At 43.5% G+C, this 21,114-nt stretch overlaps 1 protein-coding gene across 7 annotated transcripts in view; it reads right to left on the reverse strand.

Annotated features, from left to right (window-relative positions):
* The window catches only part of LOC109860348 (talin-1), a 42,948-nt gene continuing 21,834 nt past the window's right edge, over window positions 1-21,114 (reverse strand). For 5 of the 7 annotated variants that reach the window (XM_020439384.1, XM_020439381.1, XM_020439399.1 and 2 more), the window contains 13 exons: window positions 15,629-15,821; window positions 14,583-14,984; window positions 14,179-14,449; window positions 13,579-14,082; window positions 13,142-13,239; window positions 12,448-12,536; window positions 11,133-11,591; window positions 10,963-10,998; window positions 8,907-10,717; window positions 6,551-8,453; window positions 5,723-6,469; window positions 2,961-3,599; window positions 1-2,619 (listed from right to left, as the gene is read on the reverse strand). In XM_020439384.1, the coding sequence (XP_020294973.1) occupies window positions 1,069-2,619; window positions 2,961-3,599; window positions 5,723-6,469; window positions 6,551-8,453; window positions 8,907-10,717; window positions 10,963-10,998; window positions 11,133-11,591; window positions 12,448-12,536; window positions 13,142-13,239; window positions 13,579-14,082; window positions 14,179-14,449; window positions 14,583-14,984; window positions 15,629-15,767 (8,649 nt within the window). In that variant the 5' untranslated portion in view covers window positions 15,768-15,821 and the 3' untranslated portion in view covers window positions 1-1,068. Of the gene's footprint in view, window positions 2,620-2,960; window positions 3,600-3,635; window positions 4,613-5,722; window positions 6,470-6,550; window positions 8,454-8,906; window positions 10,718-10,962; window positions 10,999-11,132; window positions 11,592-12,447; window positions 12,537-13,141; window positions 13,240-13,578; window positions 14,083-14,178; window positions 14,450-14,582; window positions 14,985-15,628; window positions 15,822-21,114 lie in introns of those variants that run through there. The other 2 variants (XM_020439372.1, XM_020439409.1) reach the window with 2 other exon arrangements.

The raw sequence follows: 21,114 nt of genomic DNA on the forward strand, positions 1-21,114 counted from the left end.
ATTAGAAACCTATTTCATAAAAAAAAAAAAAGCGCGTTTTATACGATACTCACAATCAACGGTTATTAATTACATATTATTGTTTATTGCTTACCGCGATCAAGAAATATTTGTAAACATTCAATGCCGCAGATTGGAAGTACACACGCGTGTCCATCTATCTCTAAGGTCACTTCCTATTAGATAACCATTTGCTAGACAAGACTCGCTGTTATCTTCTTCTTTTTTTTTTTCCGAAGCGTCAAAACACGCTACGACACAAATATAATCGCAAGGACACAAATTTCTTTACACGTGCAGACAGATGGAACGACGCAAGTGGAAAGTCGTGAGACCAAAATTGTGAAAATCTTTCTAAAATGCGAATAACAGCACAGAAACAAGACGTGACTCTGTGCCAATAACAACGCGTGGAGTTGGTAGCTTGGTCAAAAACGAGGGTTGTGAAGAATTCAGGCGTGTTCGTGTTTCACACTCGCGCAACTTCGATCTCTTCACCAAGTGGCACGCAATTCTGAGAAGCATTCGTCACTCGCCGATCTTTCCGTTGAGGGACTGAATTGACGACAAAATGCAATCTTTTTGATGCCACTTGCGTGGAACAACAAGTAGCTAGTACGTCTCGCAACTTCTCTTTGGTGTCTGATGTCATCAACTCGGTAGATAAGTTTGACTATGTGGTGAAGTCAAGCTACCGATCCGAAACAGAGGCTCTCCGGTGCTGTTGCAAACAGCAGCCCCAGATGGTAGTCTACTCTCTCCGTCTTCCTCCGGGGATGGAGGAATGCATTTAATGCATTTTCTCTCGATAAAAAAAACCGGTTAGTGGAGACTCGTTTGTCGATGTAAGCGCTGACCTTGATACATTCCTACCCCTTTTTAATATAGGTAAGAGAATAATTTGTACCCATATATATATATATATATATATAGATACGAATTACGTATATAAGTGAATTATTTTTCTGAGATTACTTCTGGATGAAAAAGAATTACCGTTATAATTGTGTACACGTGCGATCGATCTTTATCATTGTTTTTTTTTTTTTTTTGTTTTTTTGTTTTTAATTATTTATCTTCGTAACGAAAGGTCTTGGTATTGGATTCTTGCCGACTCGACATGGTCATAGTGACAGTCTTCTTCTCCGTAACTTTGTGCATCGTCTGTTTGGTCGAGCGTTCCTCGACGGAGTCGTTGTCGAAGCCCTTGAACGTGGACAATTCGTTTCCGGACGTTTTGTACTCTTTGGTCTCCTCGGTGGTCTCGTAATTCGAACCGCTGCTTTTGCCGGGCGTGGATGAGTAAACTTTCGTCGTGATAGTCTCGACTCTGCCACCGGGGATAGTTTTGCTCTCGATATTCTTGAACGTCTGATGTTGCGGAATGCTGCTGCCAAATCGTTGAGTGTCCAATTGCTTCTCGGAACGGAACGTGCTCATGCTCGGGCTAATGCTCGAGAACCGATCGGTCGAATACTTCAACTGATCTTGCGATAACTTTGTATCTTCAAGCGTTTGTTCTTTCACAATCGGGGATTTGATCGAATACATGATGTGTTGAGGCGGCGGATACGAAGCAAGTCCGTCCTTTTTCTCAGTTATGTAATTTTCCTGATTGATTCTCCGCTCGATCGAGCTGTATTGAGCGGGAGAATTGTCCGTAATAATCTTCTTCTCGGTGACAACGTACGGACTTCTCTCCTGATGACTGTCAACGATGTATTTTCTGTCCAGGGATCCATACTGATTGTCCACAGCGGATCGATACTGGCTGTCCTTCATCTTCCTCTCAAGTGTGCTTTGAGTCGAGTGTACTTTTTCCGGACTAACCAGATTTTGTCGATCGCCACCGGCGAAATGATGGCTGATGTGCTGCGTGGTGGAATGTAGCTGATCCAGAGTGTGATTCATTGCCTGTACAGGTGAGCTCTGCGGCTCGTACGCTTTCGTTTCGTAGCGAGTTGTGTAACTTTGGTAACTGCTCTGTTCGGCTGACAAATCGCCGTCTCCATCGACCAGGTCCGGTCTGTTCTTGTATTTAGCTAAACGTATAGCGGTTAGCCTGCCTCGGGCTTCCTCCAGCTCGCGCTCAATTCGCAATACCTCCGAACGTGCGTCGATTTCCTGCGCAATACCGCCCACCATGCGACGGTTTAGGATCAAAGATCTGTCCTCCTCTTGTTGGATAGCCTGTTGCGCAGCACGTACGAGATTATCAGTAGCGCGTTTCACGGCGTTACCGGCCGCCTGCAAACGTTTCGTGCTTTCGCTATCAGGATCGGCTTTGACCTTGCAAGCTACCAACAGTTGCGCCGTGCTGCTGGCAACCTGCTTGGCGCTGGAAATCAACTTTTCCTCGGAGCTTACTCCTTGAACGAGAGCGTTTGCGGATTCCACGAGGCTGTGGGTGGCGGCTGCCACCAGTCGTGCAGCTGAAATCAAGCCCTCGGACCATTGGCCGTCGTCGGAGCTAGTCAACGGCGTGCGTGATACCTTGCCGGTGGCGATGAGTTCCCGTTGGGCGGCACTGGCGGCTTTTATCAATGCCGAGGTAGCGGCAGCGATCGATTTAGCGGCTTCCAAAATCATCTCGTCGAAATTCATGTCTTCATTGGCCTCCTATTAAAAAATAAAAGAGAGAATATATATTTTGTAAAAATTTATATTATGTAACACAAATTTTTGGTGAAAGAGAAAATCACATGTAAAGAGACTGGAGATACAATACTTTCTCTCAAATTTCTTTTTCTTCATAAATTTATTACTCTATTACTTACCCGCTGTGCACATGTGTTGACTTCTCCAACCGCCGTAATAATATGTTCGATTCTCGGTCGATCGATTACAACGACCAAGAAAATCAAACATATCTTGCGGAGATCAGAAAAAACGTTCGTTCGTCCGCTATCTGTTACATCATAGTTATTACAATGAAAATATAATCTACGTCGAACACTCACCTGGATACTTCTTCTCGGTCTTAAACTGGCCAGTTTTTTGGCGGCTGCATCGATACTGGCGGCCGCTCCGAGTAGTTCGTTCTCGGCGATCACTGTCGGATCATCCGGATCGACCCAGTCGTTGCCTTTCAACAGTTCCGCCACCGCCACCAACTCCGTCACGCTTTGCGCGATCTTGCGCGATATCGCGGGCAAGGTGTGTTTAGCGTCGCCTGATCTGGTCGAGATCTGTAGAATGGCCTGAAGCAATTCGCGATAATTGATGGCGACGTCGTGACCCGCCTGTAGGGTACGATCGCGCAGCTCGGCGGTCTCGGCGCAGTTGTAAGCTGCGCCTTTACAGATGGTCAACATATCGCTGATTGATTTTCTGCCCATGTTGGCCGCGGCTATTATGTCGTCCTGCTTGCAACTGTTCCCGGCGGCGACCGCCTTCGCCGTCGATATGGTGATGCTTTTCGTGCAGCGCACAAGATCTTCCGGCGTCACGTTGCTTTTCTGGGTCTCTGGGGTGTTGAGGGCACGAATTTCCTGAGCTATCGCCTCGATCGTGGACTCCAACGCTCTGGTTCCGCGTGTGTGTTCGTCTTCGACGGCTTTCACAGTCTTCAGCAGCGACGTCACGTTCGTTACCATCACCTGCACGAATGAGAATTGAAATCGTGTGAATCCATCAATACATTAACATACATTCGTATTACATAAATCCCGTCAAAAAATTTTTTACAATATTAACACTAATATCCGCAAGAGGAGTCGAAAACACACGTAGTCAGTGATGTTAAAGGTTTAATGATAAATAAACTATATCGTATAAAAAATGTAAATTATATTGTATTAATATGTTAACACACACATACGTATAAAGATTAATTAGTGCCTGGCGCGTGGTTACTCGAGCCTATCGCCCCCTAATCTTTTTTGACGATGAGACAATAATATAAGCGGAATTACGCGAAAGCGACACAATCGACTAGAGATAGAAGTCTGTTAATAAGTTCAAACGCATCGGTGTGACAGAAACGTACGTACCTATCGATGATTTGCTTGACAAGGCATGTTTTTCTCGTTTTATAAACAAATTGAATTCGTCAAGACGACACGAGGTGTCTCGAGAGATCAAGTCCACTTTGCGGATATCGGGAAAAAGTGAGACACACACACACACTCATAGATTAGACCGATTTTTATTATTTTATCATTCTCAGAACACGTAAAAAGATTCTCACACATAAAAAATGAAAATTATTTTTGACAAATAAACTCTTCGTCGATTATTACAAGTGCGAAGAGAGATCGGCACACGTCTCGCCGAGATATGATACGATTTGAGTGACTACGTCGTATAAATCTGCGCAAAAAGTATCAAACAAATTGAATTGAAATCGTTTTTACTCTCGACGCGTTTTTAATCTCGTGTTGTAACGATAAAATTATTATGGGAAATACAAATGGCGACGAGGAGGTGAGGGAAACCTCCCTGGCTACATGAGCAACAACAAGTCGGACGTTCGTTGAGCTGGTTGAGAGCTCTCGGAAGTGGAAAGCAGACGGATTAGCTCCTCCTCTTGATCGGACACGAACCATTCCGATTCCGAGCCGCCCATGTCGCTCAGATGCACGAACTGCTGCTGCAGCTGTTGCTCTAAGACCTATCCGGGATCGGCCAGACCCAAAATCGTCAATAAGACTGCATATTAAAGTCCACCGTTCGCATCGGCAACATTCAAGATATACAAGTTAAAACGTATATTGTGTATATTGTATATTTACACTACTGCTAATTGTCGCGAGTCTCGAAGACACTCGTCGAGAAGAAGAAGCGTGGCAACAACAGACGGAAATAATCGTTAAACAAACAACATATCCTCTACAAAATGCCTTCCGCCAGATAAAAAAATAAAAATAAAAAAAATAAAAACACATCCGTCGTTCAAGTATGTCACACACATAGAAGATAGATACGAAGCTGAACATAGGGAGCGGTTCGCTTAAAGGTGGACTTTAACAGTCGTCTATCACATATTTTGGTCTTGATATCGTTGCCCCAGATTTTCGTGCGACCTCGTGCATGATTCGACGATGAGACAACGAACGTTTGTCATTCGTTCGCGTTCGAAATAGATACTTTAGAGTTAGAGCGAGAAACGTGATCGGTTAGAGGCAAATAAAAAGACAAAGAATTTGTCACAATGTGTCAATTAAAGTCCACCCAAAAAAAAAAAAAAATGATTCTGAGAAGGATATGCATTCTCTCTACGGTTACGTATTTTAAGTCGACATTTAAAAAACTTCATCGGCAACGAGTTAATCGATTTTAGAGAAACACACCAAATTCTTCATTAATCTTCACACACACGTTTTGCGGACTTGAAGATTATCTCGATAAAAAATATCTAGGAAGGGATTGAAAAAATATCTAGGACAGAGATGTGAGTTCTAATAATTATCTAAGATAAGTACACAATATATTCTGCGAATTAATTGACAAAGGAATTCGCTAGAGAGAGTTATATTAAAATGTTTTATTAGATTGATTCGCATCAGAGAGACGTTTTGTTAATCTCTCAAAACTTGCCAAATAATATCGTTATGCGAGCAAATTCTCTCAATCAAGCGCGTCCAATTGGGGTTAATGGCGACTGGGTTTTTTTTTAAGCGACAGTGAAAACACAAATAAAATGATTTCGTTCTCAGATTATCAACGACAATAATTAGGCGAAATAAGCAGAAATAATGCGAAATACTTTCAAAGAAGTTACCTTGGCGGAATCCTTGAGATGTGACATACTGGGGTCGTTGATGGGCTTCCCGCTCGCTGCTTTCGTGGCATGTATGAGATCACCGAGTGCGGAGGCGACGTCCTTGACGGCATTAATCAGCATCACCTGGGCCTCTGGATTCTGACTGCCCAGACTGGCCGCTCCGTACTTGACCACTTCGGCGAGCTGAACGATAGTCGATACCGCGTTTTGTGCCGCGACTGCCAATTGCTCTTGCGAAGATGCCGCTCCCGCCACCAAGGTCTTCGTGTCCTCTACCAAGGCTTTGGCGGTTTGCAATATGTTCTCGCGATGATCGGCAAACGTGTCGCCCTCATTTTCGGCGTGCAACGTGCCGGCGGTCGCGAACATGATGGTGGTGTCGAGGTCGCCAATGATACCGGAAACAGTGCTGGCGGCGTTGATGCACGCCTGAGTGCCGCGCGATCCCGCCTGCAAAGCGGCCAACACCTGCGATACCTTCTCGGTCACGATCTTGCTGTGCTCCGCGACTTCCCGCTGAGCGTACACATCTCCGGGTGACATCTGGCAGGTGCCAGCGGCGCGCACGATGTCCGCGCATGCTCGGCCGAGTTCCTGAACGCCAGTGCGAAGTCTCGCGGATACATCGGCGTTAGACGCCGCGGCGGAAGCACCCGAGGTGTCGCGAGCGAGTTGGGTGTACTTGTGTGATATATCGACCGCTAAAGGTCCCAATCGAGCTACGTCGGTGCTCGACTTAGTCGACTGAAATAAAAAAAGAATATCAATGCAATCAATTTGCGACTTTTACGAAATACATCAAGCTGTTTATCTCCCACGGCTTACCATTTCTTGTGCCAATCGAGCAATCTCCTTAGCGGCTTCGACCATCCTGGTTTGATAATCGACATACGAATCCACGGTGTCGATAGTGGACATCCGCTGATCTTCCAGTCTGACCATCGCGCGGGAAATTGTGTCAATCAGACCAGTGACGATACCCGCGGACGTCGATATGGTCTCGAGAGTATTCTGTAACTCCTGAAGTGCGTCCTTAGTGGACTCCACAGTTTCATCGACCTCGGAATGAAGCGCGACAGCCTTCGGGTTACCGCCGGATTCCTTGGTAACGTAGATCAGTTGTAGCGCGGACTCGGCAACGGTTTTCGTTTGATCCAGCAGCACCATTTGCTGTTTTGAATGTACCATGTTGGACGCGGCGCCAATCGCGCCCGAGACAAGCGGTTCCGAATAAAGAGCGATCTGATTTACGGCATGACCGACGTTCTCCGCCTCGTATTTCGCGGCAGTGCGCAGTGGTTCCAGTTTTTCGCGCAGCTCGCTCGCGCTGCTCTCCATCTGATCGGTAAATCCTTGCACGGTGTTCTCACGACGCGGTAGCAACGCTTGCGAGACCGCGCTCAGCGAAGCGGCGTCAAGTTCGCGTATTCGCGCCGATATTTTTTCAATCGCGGCGTCGCATTCCTTCTGACCAGGCGCTTTATCGCGAATCGACGCCACAAGCGACTTAATCGAGTCGCTAACACTCTTGCTGTGATTGGCCAGCAATTGCCAGGTTGGTGGATCCTTCGGGCTGACCGCAAGACTCTTCGCCGCCTGTACCATGGCGCAAGAACCATCGATGATGGATTTACCGGCGCTGGTGATCGGCTCCTGCGCGGCTCTGGCAGCGATAGATATCTTAGCCGGTTGACTCGCAAATTCAGGAGAGCTGGCGAACGTGCAGAGATTGTCGACCGCCTCAAGTAGCGGTTTCGTGGCTTCTGCGCACTTCTCCCGATTAAAATCGGAATAATTCTGATCGAGCGCTTTGATCTCTTTAACAAGGCACGATGTCGAATTGGCCACGTCCTTGGCCGATTGAACAAAGTGTCGTTTGGCTACCGGATTACTCGTCTTGCTGGAAGCGACTCTGCAAGCATTGCAGAGCGCACTGGTATGTTTTGCGATCATAGTTGCGGCCGAGAGCACCTGTTGCTGAGTACTGGTGGGATTGCCAAGACTCTGACAGCCGCTATGAATCGCCTGTGCCGCTCGCAAAAATTGCGCCTGATCCACCAAACCTGGTTTACCTGCTACTGACGTAGGATCGCTCACTCCCGCTAGATAGGCCGCTTGAGCCGCCGCTTCAATCAGACCACAGATCGATGAGGAAACTCCGCGAACCGCGACTGAGAATTGTTCGTATTCCGATTTCTTAGCGTGATTTGCGATACCGGTCATACCGTCACCGAGACTTTTGCTCTTCTCCATGACAGTTTCTAAGCACTCGAAGTACGAAGCGTCGGAAATCGGCTCGCTCGGATTATCTAGCAGTGATCGCATCGACTGGATGTTTCTGATGGCGTTGTCGCACTCGTTTTGTCCAGGCGCCGCTGAAGTGCACACATCCACCAGATAATTGATGGAATCGGTGACCGCGCGCGCGGCAGCCGAGAGCTGATTTTTCGCGTTCGGCGCGGTCGGATCGGCCGCGACCGATTTGGCAGTTATAAGTAACTTGCCGGATGTCATGGTGACGTTTTTCAGGGACACCACCACCTGACTGCGAGTTTCGATCGCCGTTTGACCAGCCATTTCCATGCCCACGCCCAACAAGTCGCCGAAGGCGTTGGTGAATTGCTTCGACGAGTTTGCCAGCTGCACAGGTGAACGTACAGATGAAACTACGTTCGAGGATGCATCGTTTAGATTTGCGGCTGCGTTATTGAGATCGTTTTGCAGTTGTCTGAAAAAGTAAAACAAGTCTGGAATAAACAAAACTGAAATAGTACAGTATCTATCAGTAGAACTCCAGTAATTTCGAACACTACAATTTCGACTTCTCCTTGATAGGCGGGCCAATAGTTTCTCCCCACTATTCATGATTCCCCAATATTCTTGAGTGACTGCGCAACTCGCTAGAATGCGCAGATATAACAAAGAGAGAAACACAATGACTGTATCTTTCGTCTCCTTGCTACCAGTTGGTCGCTGGAAGGGGAAAAAAATGGAAGGGGAAGAAAATAATTTCGAATTCTAGGAAGAATCGGTCCCATGTGCTCGAAATTACTGGAGTTCTACCGTATATGCTAATGAAAACCGATAAGAGTACGCGAAGCAGTGAGATCGAAACTAAACTAAAGTAAACGAGAAAACAAACGCGAAACGTCATTATGTATATATATATAAAGTTGCGCACCCATAACTCTTGTTCGTTTGCGGGAATTCGTTCATGTTGAGCACTTGAGCCATATCGTCAATGTTGCGTAAAGCCTCGTCTACATCTCTTTGCCCGGGAAGACAGGAAACGCATTTGTTCAGTGAGTTCGAAACGTCTTTGGCTACCGCGGCTAAAGTGGCCTCGTTTTCAAGATCATCGGGATTCTTCAATACGCGTCGCGCTTCCTTGACCAAATGCAACGATCGCAGAATCACGTCTTCGGCCGTCATCAGAACCTTCTTCTGCGTCTCAGGTTGATTTGAGGTCGCAGCCACGCCGCGAACAGCGTAAGTGAGATCCTTCAAAGCCGACGCGGTTTCTCTGGCGGCGCTTCCAGTGTAATTCTCGTTGCCTTGCTTGGCAGCGGACAACAGCTGCGCCATAGCGAATCCAACGTTCTTTGACGTGGCCCCAAGTCGAAGAGCGGTGGATTCCGTGGTTTCTTCCGGCAGTGGTCTCAACGAAGCAGCTTCGACAGCACGATAGAACTCACCCAATTCGTCCTTCAGGCTATTGATCAGTTCCTCTGCGGCATCGAGCTCCAATCCGCCGCAGGCCTCTCTGGCACGCGTCACCGCCGATCGAAGATCTGCCAACGAAGAACCCAATTGCTGGGATGTGTTGTTGAGTTGCATGGCGGATGCCTGATCGGTAACCGTGGGTAACACGGCTCTGGCCGCCTTTACCACAGCCGTGCCTGGTTGTAAGAACTGTTCGGAAGCGTTTATCAAATTCAATTGTGCTGTAGGATTGTCCGGCTGTGCCTGCGTGCCCTTCACGCCCGATACCAGATGCGGAATATGTTGAGCCATTGTGCGGCATTCCATGTTAAATTCCTCTTGACTAGCCGGGTTAGTATTATGATGCGCGGCTCCGGAAGACGCCGCGATACATTGCGTGGCCGTGGACGCGGCTTGTTTAGCGCACACTTCCAAACGCGTGATGAGTTTTCTGCGTAATGCCGGTATAGCCGCCGCGGTGGTCGCAGCTCGTAATTCCTCAGCCGCTTGCCGCAGCTGATCCTGCATCTTGGCGTCGTGCGGACTGCTAGCACACTGGCGTGCTGCTTCGACCATCTTGGCGGTAGCATCAGCGAGCATTTTCGCCGCGGCTAACAATCGTTGTTGCTGTTCGGAATCGGTTTGTCTTTCCGCCTCGCCTTTGATGCTTTGGATCAGTTGCGCAGTAGCCTGACCGACTACTCGCGCTTGTCGAACCATTTCACCGGCATCGCCGGTGCTTGCGAATAATCTGTCCGTCGCAACGAGAATGGTTTCCACCGCGCCTTCTTGAATAGACTCTTTGGCGCGTTCTCTAGTGGCAGTTTTGATATGATTAAGAAGATCGTTCAACGTGCGACTGACTTCGCTAGCGGCAAGGCTCAGTTCTTTCAACAGATTCTCATCGTTGCACGTCTCGTTGCAGACTTGTACCAAGCGTTCCACAGCTTTGGTCACCTCGCGGACGGCATTCATTAATTGTGTTTGGCAGGCAGGCGAGTGTAAAGTTGGCGCTACCACTTTGGCACAAGCTACAAGCTGCGACGTGGCCAGCGCGCACTGTGTCGCGGCTGATATGACTCTGTTCTGCGTGGCGGAGTCCTCGCACGTCGCAGCTATGTTCTTCGCTTTCAACACAAGAGCAGCGGTAGTATTGGCCACGGCCTTGGCAAGCGCGAGAAGCATGTCCTGCAGCTCGCGATTCGAGTCGTCCTCCTCGCCAATAGTCGTCAGTACTTGATGCGACGCTTCACCCACACGCGAAGCAGCATTCAATAGATTTTGCCTTGGCTAAAAATGTGAATAAAAAATAATTCATACAATTTTACAAAATATATACGTTAAAAACAAAAGAGAAGATAGAAAACATATATAAGATTAAACGAAAGGAAAAAAGTAATTGTAAAATAACTATCTATATTGAGTTATTAAAAGATTGTTTAAAAGCATCACTTAAAGTGCTCGGGAAGAACTGCACAACGTGTCTCCGTACAAGCAGATCTACAATAGCATAGAGCCGAAATGTTAGTGCTTACATATTGTTCGTAGGGTGTAGATGTTACATAGAAAGGCTGCATAGAAAAAGAAAAGATATCAAGTGACGCACAATTTTTTAATCGCGGATTACAATCCTAATCTAATATATAAATTTTACGTTGTTGTTAATTCCGTTACTTTTCTGTTTTTAACGCAATGACGAACTCACCTCTTTGGTTTCTGGCTCGGTAGCCTTCAGCAGGTCCGAAAACGCTGAACAAAGTTTTCTCGCGGCGTCCAACAACCGTTCACCGGACGATTCGTCGTCCATGAGAGCGGCTATCATTCGCACGCCCTTCGTCATCTCCGGTAAATTCGTAGCGATCGTAGTAATCGCGGCTCCCACCGCGGTATGATCGACGTCATCGGCTGGTCCGGAAGTCAATGTGACCACCTGAGCGGTCGCGGCGTTCATCGCCGCGATCTGCGAGCCTACGTTTTGCTTGTGGGTGTCGATTGTCTGTTCGATCCATTTCAGAGATGCTGGATCTGTACCAAGTTCGGGCAGTTGAGCCTTTGTAGAAAGTTCGGTTTCGGCAATATGAATCACCTCGTGACCAGCAGTGATAGTTGATAGTAAGGCACGTTGCGGTTCAGATAGGACGGATGTCACCTTGGTTTGTTGGACCTAATTTCGAACATATTTACATATTGCGAAAAAGTATTTTTTTTTTTTTTTATTGATCATAATTTATCAATATTTCGCTTGAACGCAAATGCGGAAATGCAACATTTTGCTCATGACGATCAACAAACAAATAAATATAACGAAGCGTACACAATAAAGCGGTAAGTTGCAACAAAGGTTGCAGCGATACGCGATTAACGATTTGATAATTTGTCGCAAAAGAGCAATTATAAGAGACAGAAAAATATTTATATATATAATTTTTATTTTTTTTTTTTTCAATAAATGCTCTATCAAGAAGTGATCGATATTGACAAATTCGAAACGCAAATCAATCAAACTTGTAGATGTATATAATAACGGAAGATTTGTATTGAACTGAAAGAGAAGATAAAACACACCAGATAGCTAAACATCTTATCGTATTGTACCTACTCTGTGTCCGCAATAGAAGGCGCCTAGCATGAAAATAAATTTAAACCGTCTATTAGTCTCACAAAGAATTTCGGCTCTTTCATGTGCAACACAATGTGATTTTCATTAGTGCGACTTTACATATTTATAGAAAAGAAGTGCGTAGTATACCGTTTCTCATACTTGATACGATCAATCGTCGATAATCACACACAGTAGCACGACACGATTCACATTGTCACAATGTCGTTACTGCGTCGCCGAGGGATTTGGCAGAAGAGAGATATCACTTTTTTTTTCTTATACACTTCGAAGCGTATATATATATATATATATATATATTTATATATATATAAGTTTATAACAAGCAACTAAAAAACATCAACATCCAAGGGCTGAGCTTGGGCACAGCTTTTGGGCGGTTTTTTTCAACGGAGCTTACCATAGGTGCAGCATGAGCGATGTTCACTTGCCCGCTAACGGTCGTGTATTGGGCACCACCTATGTGGCCAGTTCCGTACGGTCGAGCTCCTACAAATCGTACCGTGTGCTTTTTTGATCTATTATTCTATTTACAATTATTGATCATCCCGATCGAGTCCTCGATACTGTAAATCTCTTCGGATTTTGTCATTGAAAGCTAGTGATTAAATAATTTGGATATTTCAACTCTTTTGTGTTTTTTCGTAAGCAATATCTCAAACACGCTAGAAGCCAAGTAAACGTGTATTTACATAGTGAAAAGTGTATGTACATATAAGAACATATATATATATATATAGCTATATTGATAGCTAAAATCCGAGGATTCAATCGTGCAAAGGATCGCTAATTGATCTTTTTCTTCTAAATATAATACATATATATATATTACAATTCTAAATTCATGTGTGAAAACTAAAAAAAAAAAAAAAAAAAAAATATTGCTCTATAACAATTTAATATGTACACATATTTAATTTGTTATGATCATTGGAGAGACTTCAAAAATTTTGATAATTTGTACATCTAATCGCTATTGAATAGCACACAATGAGATACTATTAAAAAAAAAAAAAAACCCCAAATTTCAAATCTAAAAATAATAGAAAAATAAAATAAAACATGTAATAAAACTTTTTTCGAAACATGCTTACCATCTCCTCCGGCTCTCATGACAGCTGGTATCGCGACCGAGACGGCTTCTACATTTCCTTTGCCGACATTGCTAGTCTCGTGTTGCATGATGGTGGCCCTATCGAGTGAAATAGATGCGTGTGTGTGTGTGTAAAACTTTGAGTAGAATATAATAATAATTTTGTTCAAACAGAGTTAATTTCTGATTCAATGATGAATACCCATTGGAAACGGGTCGCTTATTCGCGTGGCGTCTAAGAAACTCCTCCATGATCGGACTAATGCGAAATATTTTCTCGACATGACGCGCACTTAACACAGCCAGTTTGCTTCACGGCGAATCTAACTCAAGAACTGATAATTACTCTAATAGTTTCCTAATGATGATTATTACTTCGATCTATTCAAAGTGTCGGAGAAGTTGTAAACGTGTATTGAAAGCACGGATGGGACTCACTTGAGCGGCGACACGCTGTCCTCGACCATGGTCGATCCCTCGTCTCCCTCAATACCGAAGTGATCCTTCGCTTTCTGCTTCTTCAGAATGATGTCAATGTATCCCGCAATCAGTTGAAGGATTTGCTCCGCCTCGGTGGTTTGCACGCTGTAATATTGATCGGAGTAGTCGCCAAAGTCGAGGGTGAAGGTGTTGGGCGAGGCGCCCCATCGTCGCACGGTCGTCAACGGCCACGTCTTCAGGATCTCCTTCGTCTTCTCGTCGAGTCGGAGAACCGAGTCCTTCGTCACGCCGAGCAGACGCGGCACCAAACGATTTTTGCCCTTCATCTTTTCTTTCACCAAGAAGAACGTAACGCCGTACGTGCTCAACGACCGCGCGGTCTTCGTGTACAAGACTTTGGCGTCTAGTTCCGAAAGCCCGACGTGTTTTTTATGCTCCGCGAAGACTTTCTTCTCGATCCCTTTCACCTTCACGTACGATTGTGGAAGAAACTCTTTGAGACTAAAAAAAAAAAAAAAAAAAAAAAACAAGAAGTTATACTCGAGACACACACACACACACACACACCGCACTGTAAGAGATCACGTCGATACTCACTCCAAAAAGCCCGGTTTGTGCTTTTCTTCCTTGTGATCGCCAAATTGAATTTGGCACTGGATGCCGGCGAAGACGCAAGCCTTCTCCTGCGTGATTGGATGCGTGCCGTCCAGAATCGCGTCTCGCGCTTGCACGTACAGAAGCGACAATTGCACGGGATCGCGACTGTCGATGTTTTGATCGGAAAAGAAAAACTTCCTCCTCAAGAGAACAGGTTCGGATTCGTCGATTCCTTGTTCGCGTAGAGTCTTGCTTGGATCTATCCAGTTTACTGCGAAGAGAGACAAAACACAAAAACAAAAAATCACAAAGCAATCGAAAATCTAATAAATTTAATCCCACAACAATTAAAATTTTTTTTTTGAAATCTGTACATCAAGAATATCTCTTATTCATATTTTTACCTTCATCGTCGGTTTTCAATTTCTTTCTCAACTGTTCCATCTTGGCGTCTCTCTCGCCTTTCTCTTCTTTCTTTCGTTTCAACGTGAGAGTGCCGAAATTTCCAGGTTTCTGATTCTCGTTCTCCTCGTCCACGAACTCGCGCACCAGAGAATACTCGTCGTGATTCGTGATGCCTATCTTCGTGCATATCACTACCATGAGATTTGCCACGGGCTGGCTGTCGTCCACCAGCATGGTCTTCAACGTCCCGTCCAGCATGCGGACACGAAGCGTACGGAGTTTACGACGATACTCAAGCAAATCCCCGTTCCTCAGAATGTAATAGTCGAGATTACGTCCGGGCTCGAGCCACACTCCTTTCTTCACGTCCTCATCGGCAAGAAACAATCCGTAGTCTTTCGCTACGAGAGGGAGAGAAAGAGAGAGTAACAACAACTTACGCATTGTATTAGCTTTTGTTTATATTTCTAAATTTAAATCATTACTCAATTAAAAATTATCATTTTTAATTTTTATTTATATCCACCAAAGTAGATTAAATTTCAACAAGAACTTAGGGCTGCTCGTTTGTTACACGAGATAAAATTCTGCATCAACTCTTCGCGGACAGACAGGGGTCTCCCAGACCCACTCAAAAATTGCGTCTCTAGTAAAAATTAGTTTCTTTTTTTAATTTTTAAACGCTTATATCCTCGAAATTACTAGAGATTTTTCCAATGTTTTTTTTATCGACGCAGAATTGTTCGAACTTTCGATTTAAAAAAAAACAAAATTGAAAAATTATTGATTTTTTTCACAGAAATATTTGATTTTAAAGTCGCGTGGGTTTCACAGAGAAACCCAAGTCTGTCCAACTCGTACGTCATTTTTACAGTCTGTTCTCACGAAGAATTAATGCAGAATAAACTGCGCGCACACTCGTAGTAATTAATCGACATTAATTGAATATCATCAGGAAGTTTTATAACAATCTTTTTGCGAAAAAAAATTAATTGACAAAAAAAACTGTGCGAATGATGAATAAAACATCTCCAACTGGGCTTACGTTGACCCATGTTGGTGGCTTCGGCAAGTTTCTCTCTGATGATACGACAAGCATCATACACCGACGTGCTGGGATCAAACTGCATCATCTTCGTGGCATTTTTCTCCGGTATAGAGATGCGCAAAGATAGCGTGGCCATTGCGATTGCCTGGGGTGATCTTCTACGTGCGCGAAATCCTCCGGAATCACTTGACTGGAAAAACAAAAATGTTAAAAAGAAAAACTTACGGCGTTTACTCAAGACCGCTCTCGACCGCCTTGATTTTCGTTAATAATAATACGCAATTGAAAACTGCCGCGTAATAATTGATTTATATCGAGCAACGCGCGATCGGCAACTATATATATCTGTGTACATATATATATATATATATATATATATATATATATATATATATATTCACATTCCCAAGACTAAAAAAAACAATACAATTCCACAATCTTTCGCGGGCATAAAATTCTTTGGATCGCATGCAAGAGCTTCGTTAAATTTATATCAGATAATTCTCACGACATTGCGCAGATGGTATAGAGCGTTACGTTATAAAGGATTATATGCACGCAATTTCTGCTTTACGACGAGATTGAACGCAACAAGTTGCAAGGACCGGCCATTACGACGGTTATACACCCGCGATACGGTCTAATGAATAACGTACGGTTAATATGATTGTTATGAATGTCATTAAAATCTCAATTGCCGCTCTTAGTGATCACAACTCTTATCGGAAAAAGTATTGCGTTTAAACGTAATATTCGCGCTTAACGTAATTCTAAGAGAAGATAATCAGTGGCAATGCGCGACGCAATGTTGCTCGAATGAACAACTTCCGCTTTGTGAGATCTCACACGGTATGATGATATCTTTATAAAAAGATCGCCCGAAGGTGAAGGTAAACCTTGTGCGGGAAACCGGAGATACGATCTATGTATAGAGAGCGACATTAGAGAAAATGCGCCGCGCTCCGTAGAACTGAGAGAAGAAGCCACCGCGTGTGAGACTTCTGTCTTGTATTGTGTGTACATTGATTTATTCCACGATCGATATATACAAATAGTTTAGAAATTTCATTACTCTTATTTTAGTTTAATTTATTCCACAGAGGATGTTGCGCAATATCGTTGCAATATTTTATCGCAATCACATATAAATTTTACGTGTCAAAAATATTGCAGACAAATTCTTTGATGATATATATATATATAATTCTCTCTTTAAACTGTGTGTAAATAAATTTAACAAGTACGAAGATGGATTTTTATGAATATTGCATCAACGTTTGCAGAGAGATCGGTCTTGGCGATATATTTAAGAAACACGTCAGCATCATTGCAAGAAAATACGTTCCGAAGCGAATTTATACCGTGGCAATTTTTCGGAAATATTTCAATGTTGCGAAATGAATATTCTTGTAATGTTTCGGCGACACTTCGTGCTGTGAGAGATGTGTAATCCTCCCCCCTCCCCTGATTATAGAGATTAGACAGATAATAATTCCCCAGATGAGAGAAGAAAACTAAACTATACGTTGTAACTCTAACTACACATTGTAACTCTAATTAGTAAGTACATCTGATTGCTTTAAAATCCTCTGCGACAAAATACGAACACCATTAAGGATAAATAGCCAATTTCGTTGCATTCATTCCGGAGCCGATTGTTAGCGGTGGTCGTCGATTCGCGATGGTTTTTCGCGTGTGCCCTCGCGGGAGATGAAATAAAGGTATATAGCAGGTATGTGGTATGGGGAATGATAATAGCGCATAAATTCGTAGCAAGTATACCCTACGCCAATGTAGGGTTTCCCACCCTTAGAGGTTGCCAAGCAACGCCGGTCTCTGACTGTGTCAAACTCCGAGCGTAACCTCCCGTTACATCTCCCCCCTCCCCCCCCCGTCTATCCTTTCTTACAAGCTCTCCCTTTCGTTCTCTCCCACATTCACCCTTTCCTTCCTTCTCCCCTCTCCTCATCCCGTTACTTCCCTCCAGCACCCTACGTTTTCTCTCGCCGACAATTTTCACCCAATTAACGTAAGGTTTTGATTTCATTGCGCGTGTCGGATTTCTGGGGATTGCGTGATTGCTGAGTGCGTAATCATCACAATTGCAACGAGACGTCTTCCACGAAGATTGCGACATTGGCTGCTTGTGCTATTCTAAGTTCCTTTTTTGGTTTTGTTTTTTTTTTGTTTTTTTTTTTTTTTTTTTTTATATAAAACTTTACATGTATAATCATTAGGATCATTCAAGAGCACAAGGCAGATTGTGGCGAAAAATATTTTGTAATACGTAAAAAAAAAATTAATTAGAAAAAATTAAAGTAATATTTAAATTTTTAATAATAATTTTTAATTTAATTAATTTAATATTTTAACAAATTATATAATATTAAATAATATTAGATAACAAAATAATTAGGTGAGAAAATAATTAGATATAAAAAAATACTACAACATTGGTTCGTTGCAATCGAGAACTTCGAAGTTCGACTATTCGATTATATCGATTATTTCGCTTCTTGTATTTTATTACAGCTACAAATTAAAGATCGATCGTTACGTGCCTGCTTAAGCGAACCTTTTATATCTCACCAAAGACAGGACCAGACTTTTTTCTGTGAAGCATCGCGCGCAAAATTGTCGGAGCTTTTTAGTATAAAAAAAAAAAAAAAAAAAAAAAAGAAACAGCTCTCCGAACAAAGTGAATATCGGAATGGCAGAATGTAGAAAAAATGGCGCAACAGAGTTCCAGACAATCGCTCGGCAGAGCTAACGGTATTTTACTGCGCGAAATTGAAACCACCACCGCCAGTCTACAAAGTTACTTCGTTCGATTCGCAATACGTCACACCTTCCTACCCGCACGAACTCGATTCAGAGGGAATGACCTCATTACATACAACTGGATCATCAACTCCATACATACTGTTAGTAGGATGGAGCCACTTCTCGACAATGCTGGCATTGATATTGCTGGGAAATTGAATATTCTTACAAGAGAGAAGAGGACATTTCGCGCAATATCTATCTGGTGAAAAGCTGGCGATAAAGTGGCGTTTTCTGCTTCGAACGTGTAAACAACGATTTTAGCTTCAACGCGCGCAAATGCAAAATATATACGTGCGAAACTTTGTATTTATTTTGATTTCCTTCATTCGCATCTATTTTGCATTTGCACGCGTGAAAACGATGATTGAAAAAATCGCCGTGTTTGCACACTCGTTTACGTAAAACAAAAAAAAAACAAAAAAAAACAAAAAAAAAAGAAAAAACAAACAAATGCCACTTTTATCGATCGCAAATTAATCACATTGACAGGCCAAAAAGAAACGTTTTATATTTCACGAAATTAACAAATAAATATAATCGGCAACAAAATGAAATATAATACGCGCGAAATAAATTTCACGAAAAATTACATCGCGAAAGAGAAGAGAGATACATTTTTGCAATAAATTTCGATGAGAACTGAAGCGACACAAAAGGCGAGGGAGGTGAAAACAACACATCGGGTCTCTCGGGAGTAGAAAAGAGACAATTTGTTTACGACGTTTACGTAATAAAATCCTTCGTTTTCTTCATTCGCGGCAGCTGCTGTTTTTTTTTTTTTTTTTTTTTTCGCGAAAACGCAGTCTAACGTACTGAAAAACACGAGCGGCAGATCTTTCATCTCTCCGCGGCCGAAGAGAACTAAATCCAATATCCCTTTGATGTAAAGTAAATTTCTGACCGTTATTCTCTCTCTCTCTCTCTCTCTCCCTTTCTTTCGCTCTTTCTCCGTTGCACACGCGCGCGTTTATTTCTCCGCCGTTGAAATTTTCCACGCGGATCTTTCATCTCAAATTATATATACAATTCGATTGTCGAAAATACGAAACACGCTATTATTGCATTAACGCCGACAAGCACGTGTTTAATAACGCCAATAACGAAGTTCGGAAGCGAGAGAAAACGAGAGAGGAAACAAAGAGAGGAGAGAGCCAGCGCAAACGGAGAGATGAGACGATGCTCGCGATTCGCGCGATAATTAAGAGCGTCGTTTCTAAAATTAGACGTCACGTATAGTATCCGCCGCGGGTGACACTTGACGGGAACTAATTGAGGCGGCGCGATACGGTGGTGGGACTAACGAAGACAGGATTATGCGGCCGCGCTCTACAAAATCGGTCAATTCCCGCCGTCCTCTCTCTCTCTCTCTGTCTCTCTCTCTCTCTAATAAATCGTACCGCGAATATACGTGCCAATCAGGCGAGAGGCCTTCGTCGATTATCATGGAAACGGCGAATCCACAGTGGAAACGTGTTAATCTGTCGCCGTCCGGGCTTTTCGCGCACATTTATCGTTGCGGTGCAGCGAGCGCGATCGAACGTGTTATTTATTGCCCGTCGAATCTCGCGCTAATTCGCGCAACTTTTATTATCGCTCAACGATTTTGCACTGTCCGCAAATTGAACGGCGATAGTTGCTATATACGCAAACTTTCTGCCGCGTCGCGATCCGTACGGCATTGTGCATCGCTCAACAATCTCAAAGAACATCTTTGTTATCGCATGTTATCTCGGTACAAAGCGTGTTCGCGCGCCCGCCGTGTTTCCAAAGTCATTTTCCTCGCGAACGTTATTTCAAGTTAATCAAGGTGCGGAGCTCACGCGTCTGGATATTCTCGAGATGTAACTAAAAAGAGAGAACGGGAGAGAGAATTACTTAAACTGCACCTACTCGCAACTTCGCGAGTTGGTTACGTTTGCGGGAACAACTTCGCGCTGTGCTATTACGACTCGCGCGGACGTGCTATTACAACATCTCTTTAATCAGCGTGTTTTTGCTCGCGAGACGATAAGAACACGGTTCGCGTGTTAACCAGGCCACACACGCCCTAGTAAGAGACTGTTCCTGACGCGCATTATGCATATATTTCGCGCAAATTATATAAAATTTTCCCATCGCGCGGTAGAATATACACTTCGCGCGCATCACTTTGCGAAATAGATTATTTAATGAAGGTAACACATTATTTCCTATTGTTTCGTCAATGTAACATTATCGGCTGTTTTTTCGCTAACCTTTCAATAAATTTCGCTAACCCTCAAACACGATCTCTAGCTTTGATTATCCACTAGTTAATTAACAAGTACTCGCGCGCGCGCGCGTGTTAAATTCGTTGATATATTCATAACAATTAATTATATTATTATTGCGATAATGTATATTTAATTGCTGATTGAATGAGTTATTGTAATTGCAAACGATGATCACTATTAAATAATAAATACAATGGAAACATCGATTAATTATAATTAAATATTGATCAATTATTGATCAAAAGGCAATTATATAATAATAATGGCCAACTCGACAATTTAGATTAACGCATTATTGAGAAATATTGCTTTAACGCAAAGAGAGATTCCAATAATATACAGGGTGTTTCAGAACTATGGGATCAAACTTCTAGGGGTTATTCAGTGCAACAGTAGAAAACATTT

The sequence above is a fragment of the Pseudomyrmex gracilis genome, unplaced genomic scaffold (genome assembly GCF_002006095.1).
Source record: "Pseudomyrmex gracilis isolate BER0280 unplaced genomic scaffold, ASM200609v1 scaffold_7, whole genome shotgun sequence".
In the NCBI taxonomy this organism is placed as follows: Eukaryota; Metazoa; Arthropoda; class Insecta; order Hymenoptera; family Formicidae; genus Pseudomyrmex; species Pseudomyrmex gracilis.